The sequence below is a fragment of the Dipteris shenzhenensis genome, chromosome 4, assembly GCF_047967505.1.
Source record: "Dipteris shenzhenensis isolate YYH24624 ecotype China chromosome 4, Dip_SZ_1.0, whole genome shotgun sequence".
Classification (NCBI taxonomy): domain Eukaryota; kingdom Viridiplantae; phylum Streptophyta; class Polypodiopsida; order Gleicheniales; family Dipteridaceae; genus Dipteris; species Dipteris shenzhenensis.
In genome coordinates this window covers 54,384,851-54,390,850 of record NC_141599.1, presented here as the reverse complement: position 1 = coordinate 54,390,850, position 6,000 = coordinate 54,384,851, and the positions used below count along the sequence as shown (strand labels likewise).

General features: G+C 42.9%; 1 protein-coding gene across 1 annotated transcript in view; it reads left to right on the top strand.

Moving 5' to 3' along the window:
* Positions 1-716: 716 nt before the first annotated feature.
* LOC147903057 (MICOS complex subunit MIC10-like) overlaps positions 717-6,000 on the top strand; it is a 28,440-nt gene continuing 23,156 nt past the window's right edge. Inside the window, exon 1 of the mRNA XM_087373460.1 lies at positions 717-1,142. Within this exon, the coding sequence (XP_087229586.1) occupies positions 1,010-1,142 (133 nt within the window). The 5' untranslated portion in view covers positions 717-1,009. The remainder of the gene's footprint in view (positions 1,143-6,000) is intronic.

Genomic DNA, 6,000 nt, shown 5'->3' with positions numbered 1-6,000 from the left:
GAACATGTATTTACTAAAGTATATATAGCATTTTTTGTACCCAAAAGTATCAGACAAGTTCACATCCTTGTAGCGGAAGTTTTGATAGTAGGCACTATAATTAAATTCATAGAAACTTTGCACATGTATCCTATACCCTTAGCAACTCTTTTCGTAATTCAGAAGAAAGTGTAATTCAAGTCACGACTTTCTTTGAGTACTATTTCTGAATACATCTCTCTAATCAGATCATAAAAGTATCTCCACCAGTTAGAAGTGAAAAACCGAGTTATATATTCTCCAAATGGGCTCCATTTCTCACATCTACAAAAGATGCAAGATATTTTATATGTGTTTGAATTCTCTGATAGCTCATTGAAATCGAAATCGATGAGATGGATGAATAGGTCAGATGTGTGAAGAATTAGGCTAGAATAAAGGCAACATAGGTGAAGATAAAGTTGCCCATTGAAGGCATCATGGTTGGAACCTTTAATCTGGAGCTCCTCCTGCATCAAATGCACTTGCTTTTGTTGGTTTGTAGAGAGAAGGTCCCGTTCGTTGTTGCCAGGGGGTGCCTTCAAATACGTACAATCTAGTGTCTGCCCAAAGTGGGGCTGGTTGGCTCATGAGGACCACATGTTAAAGTTACTACTACACGACTAGGGTTTAAATCCTCTAATGTAGGGCCTCCAATGGCAAGCATAGTCTCTCCCTTAAAGCCAAAGTTAGTTGAGACTCAATTCATTTTATGTGAGACATCTAAGCGTTCTTTTCTAAGCATGATTGTTCAAAAAAGAAAATAGGAAAGAGTGCAGCAACCACAGCTTGGTAGCCTGAATCAGCGGTTCCATCGATCCACTCGCCATTCCCAGCGCGCAGGAAGTTGGCAGCGGCCGCAGCAGCTGCTCAACGAATTATTGTGCAGGGCGAGAGCGAAGGGGAAGAGAGGACGAGAGGGGGGAGAGAGAGAGAGAGGGAGAGAGAGAGAGAGAGAGAGAGAGAGAGAGAGGCACCGCCCATAGCGCCCATGGCAGACGAACGTCCAGAGACTCCTCCCCAGCTCAGTCTCGACGCCAAATGGGATGCCTGCTATGACATTGCCTTGCGCCGTTTCTTTTACTCCTCCTTGGCGGGAGCAGCCTCCGCCCTTCTGCTTTTCAGTAAGTGTTTCCACTCCAGCGTGGTTCCTCATTCATTCTTGCGCCATCCCAGCCTTTAATGGAGAAGTTTGAAATACCAATTGTTGTAATGCTTTAGCATTTGTCCATCTTTACCCAGTTTTAAACTATCGAAGCTTTTGAAGTAGATGTTTGGCACATCTAAATAGATTGATTGCAGCCTGGTTATGCCTTTGTATTATCATTTTGACAGTCGGTGTGATTGACCTAAGACTTCATTGTTGCTTGTAATGACCTCCAAGTGCTTCTCTTGGGATGCTCTGCCTCCGTCTTGCATCAGCGTAGCAATAGTCGCGTCCCAAATTTCTTTCAAAACAACCAAAGAAAGTAGAAAGTTCTTCCCCTTTTGAAGGTCATCTGCATCCTTGTCCAATGGCCTACTTTATATTCACCTCTTTTACGAGACTAGAATATTTGTACAAATTTCTTCCCCCTTTCGGGAGAGTCGTCTGCATCCTTGCTCAAGGGCCTATATTATGTCCACGGCTTTATAAGACTAGAATATATGCATATGCCTGTCTGGTCAATGTTTGCTTCTCTTATGCACATCGGAACTTGAACTTTTATTTCAGGAAGTTGAAGTGAGGCTAGGCTTCTTGGCATTGGAATTTCCCCTTTCTCTTATGCACATTGGAACTCGAACAATTATTTCAGGAAGTTGAATTGATGCCCTTCTGACATGTGAATTTATCCCCCTCCCAGGTGTACGAAGTTATTGCAAGGTATATGAAAGAATTGGTTGACCTCTTATTAAATTGGGGGATATTAAACGTAGCACATAGTGCAGGTTAACCACATGATAGTCACCGGAAAACCATCAGCTCCATCGAATAGCAGGGACTAACTCCTATGCCATTCCCTGCAATGTCTACTCTACACAAATTAGCAGCCATACCACCACCAGCTCAACTTGATATACAGCCTGTCTTTGTCCTGCATCAAGTTCTTATCAAGCATTGTACATCACGACTGCTTTTCAAAATATTGAGCTTGAGGGTACAAAGCAAATAGGATCCCTAGTGCTTTTTCCAAGTATCTTGCTCAAGTGTCTGTCTCTTATTACTTTCTTTCCATTTTTCAGAGGGCTTGCATTCTAATTTAAATGCTGAATGTCAGCAGCCCCTGGGAGGAGGGGATGGAAGGTGGGGGAGGAAAGGGGCGTTAGAGGGAGGCACACATTAACCTTCCAAAACCATGGGGTGAGTCTCATGGGCAAATAATAATTTGTGATGGTGGTGCTTGGGAACACACCATCAAGCCAGAAATTCTATAGTTCTGAAATGAAGGATTTCAGACATAAACATTCTTGTCGTTTTGAGATGACACCTGGAGAAAGTGAAGTTAAATCGCCTTTCATTGATGCGACAATGGATCCTTAGCATTTGGTAAGCTGCAGTTTCGATGTTAAAAATAATCGGCACACAGCAGACCTAAAGAAGGCTTCAGCACTATGGGTTTCCTGATAGTCCAAAGGAAGGTGTCTCAGAAATAAAAGAGAGGAGGCAGCTGATAGGATTTGTGTGTGCATCACTGTGATTTTTACCTTCCACAGGATGGAAAAATATGCAATGGAACAATCTGAGAGAGGAGAAGGAAATGCTTTAATTCATAACTTAAAACTTTGTGTCCACAAGAGAGAGCTTACAAGCACCAAATTCAGGAGATAGACAGCAATAGAACAGTCCAAAATGCCTTAGAATATATTGCACAAATCTGAGCCAAACACTCTTACAGAAGGCGTCACCAGAGATCCAAAAACACACAGCAGTCCACTGCCCTAGATGCTCTATGGTGAGTATAAACACTGCTTCTACTTCTGTCTTTGCACTCCTCAGGTTGCATGCTCCTCAAAGAGCTTCGGTGACCATCCGTAGTGAGAGCTTCTTGGACAGCACCCTTGTGCAAACATGTGCTCTTGAGTCAAAAAGTATCTCAGACTTTGGTGATCTGTTTTAACAGTAAAATCTGCACCCAAAAGATAGTGCTTCCATGTATGGATGGCATGAATTACAGCCAATAACTCTTTCTCATAGATTCCCAGATATCTTTCAGCATCACGCAATCTTCGGCTCTCGTAAGCTACTACATGTCCATTCTGATGGAATGCGGCCCCAACACACTCTCCACAAGCATCGCAATCAACATCAAAAGGTTGATAAAGATCCGGGACTACAACAATAGGCTTTGTAGTCAACTTCTCCTTGAGTGTATTGAATGCTTTCTTCTGTGATATTCCCCATGTGAAGGCTGCATTTTTCTTAGTAAGGTCATGTAATGGAGCTGCGATATCAGCAAAATGCCTGATAAGTCTCCTATAATAGGAGCAAAGTCCCAAAAAACTACGGACTTCATGCAATGTTTTCAACTCAGGCCATTCTTGGATGGCTCGGATCTTTGCCGGATCCATCTGTATCCCATTCTTGGATATTATATGCCCCAGATAATGGATCTCTTCCAAGAAGAATTCACTTTTCTTGCTATTGGCAAAAAGTTGATGATTTCGAAGTTCTTGAAATACCAAAGCAAGATGTTCCCTGTGCTCTTCTTCTGTCTTTGAAAAGACTAGGATATCATCAAAGAAAGTACCCGTGAAATGCCCGTACTTTCAGAAGATGCGATCCATCATTCTATTGAATGTGGCTGGAGCATTTGTCAACCCAAAAGGCATCACTAAGTATTCATACAACCCGAATGTAGTGCGAAAAGCTGTCTTATGCACATCTTGTGGTTGTATTGTGACTTGATGATAGCCACTCTTCAAGTCTATCCTGCTGAAAACTGAAGCTCCATTTAACTGATCCAGCACATCATCAATGCGCGGAATAGGGAATCTATTCTTGATGGTCATTTTGTTCAGTGCGCGGTAATCGACACACATACGGAATGAGCCATCTTTCTTCTGTACTAGCAGTACAGGGGAACAAAAAGGAGAAGAACTGGGCTGAATCAACCCCCTGGACAACAAGTCTTGCATGAGTCATAATCTCCTCTCGTTGAGTTGCACTAACTCTGTATGGGGGACCTATTGAATGGCTCACTACCAGGCATTAACTCTATGTGATGATCTTCTGGTCTCTTTGGGGGTAACTCCCCTGGCAAAGCATCGGAAAAGAAATCTTTAAAGTTTACAAGAAACTGAAACTTATCTTTGTCTGTATCATTCATTTCAGCATGCATATCATTCTCTTTTTCTTTTACAAAAACCATGTACGCGGAATTTGCAGATTTTATTGTTTTACCACATGTAACATAAGATACAATGGGAATAGTCTCCCCTTCATTCCTGGCAACTAAACGCTGGTTTTTCCCCCTATGCACAAACTCCAGCACTCTTTCAGGAAGAGTCAACTTCACTGCCTTGTGATGAAACCAATGCATTCCCAAGACTACATCATGATGTTTCAGTGGAGAAATGAAGAAGTCTTTTTGATCCACATAACTCTGTACATGAAGACGGAGCTTCCCTATCAAGGGAGTGATTGGCACAGGATTCCGACAGAACATCTGATCGGCATCCAAAGCCCTGCCCAACTCCTCTGTCTTTATTCCCAGCCTCAGGGCTAGGTTCTCTAATATGAAATTATCAGTAGCCCCTGGATCAAATGAAATTAGCGCTTGCTGGTCTCTGACTTTGCCCCATGATAGCAGCAATTCTCGTTCTTCTGGGTTTGAAACATGATCCAGTATGTCAGGAATTCCTCCTGCCATTGGCTTTTGCAGTCCCTGTGGCTTCTTTGCCTCTTTTCCCTTCGAAGTTGAAGGCTTTTCTGGGCACTGGGCAGCCACATGCCCCTCTTTGCCGCACTTGAAGCATTTCCCATCTCTACGGAATTCAGCTATTTGTTCAGGGGTGAATGGAGATTTGCCTTTATATGACTTTGAAAACTGAGTACCCCTCGGCTTGTGAGGCTGAAACCCTTTCTTTTCAAGCTTGGGACACTCTTTCTTTTCTGATTTTGAAAAATCAGTTTTCTTTCTTTCGGCACGTCTTGCATGCAAGGATAGTACCGTGGATGGATCTTGTAACGGCACAAGACTAGCTACTGAAGCTGAATGCATAAGGTCTTGAATGTTCTTTGCCCCCAAAGCATTCACTGCCTGGATTCTAAGACTGAGACCTGCTCTGTACTTTCTCATTTGGGTTCCTTTGGAGATCTTTTTGAAAGGTGCAACCTGCAAATAAGCATGCCAAAACTTTTGGTTGTACACATCCACTGTATCTGCTGCATCCATATGCAAACTGTCCCAATCTTGAAGAACATGATCTCTAAACTGTTTAGGCATAAACTGTTGGTAGAAGGCTTTCTTGAAGTCCTTCCACTTCTTTGGGGCTGACCCATCTATGGTCTGTGCACTCCACCATGCACTAGCTGTCGCTGTCAAGTGCAAACTGACCATTCCTAACTTGGAGGATTCTGAAAACTTTTCTGTACCGAATGCAGCATCAAACTGCCTGATGAACTGCAATGCTTTGTCTGTATGACCATACTATCCATTGTAGGTCATAAACTTGACAGATTTACCTCCCTCTTTGAATTTCTTGGTCTCTCTGGAAGACTTACTCTTCCTGGACTTGTTGTGTTTCCTTCTTTTCCTGGATGGTTTATTTGATAAAGAAGAAGATACAAAAGTTGAGCTCGAGGTAGACGGTGAAGGATTGGGAGATTGGTGATGATGCCTCGATCTCTTCCTACTATGAGACCGTCCCCTATGAGATCTCTCTTTCTCTGGCTGTACACGAGAGTGTGCCTCTGGCATTGGCACATCATATGCTGCATTAGGCATTGCTTCTGTTTGAAACAAATGCTGAGCCCTTGGATCTTTTCTGAGATTATACGAG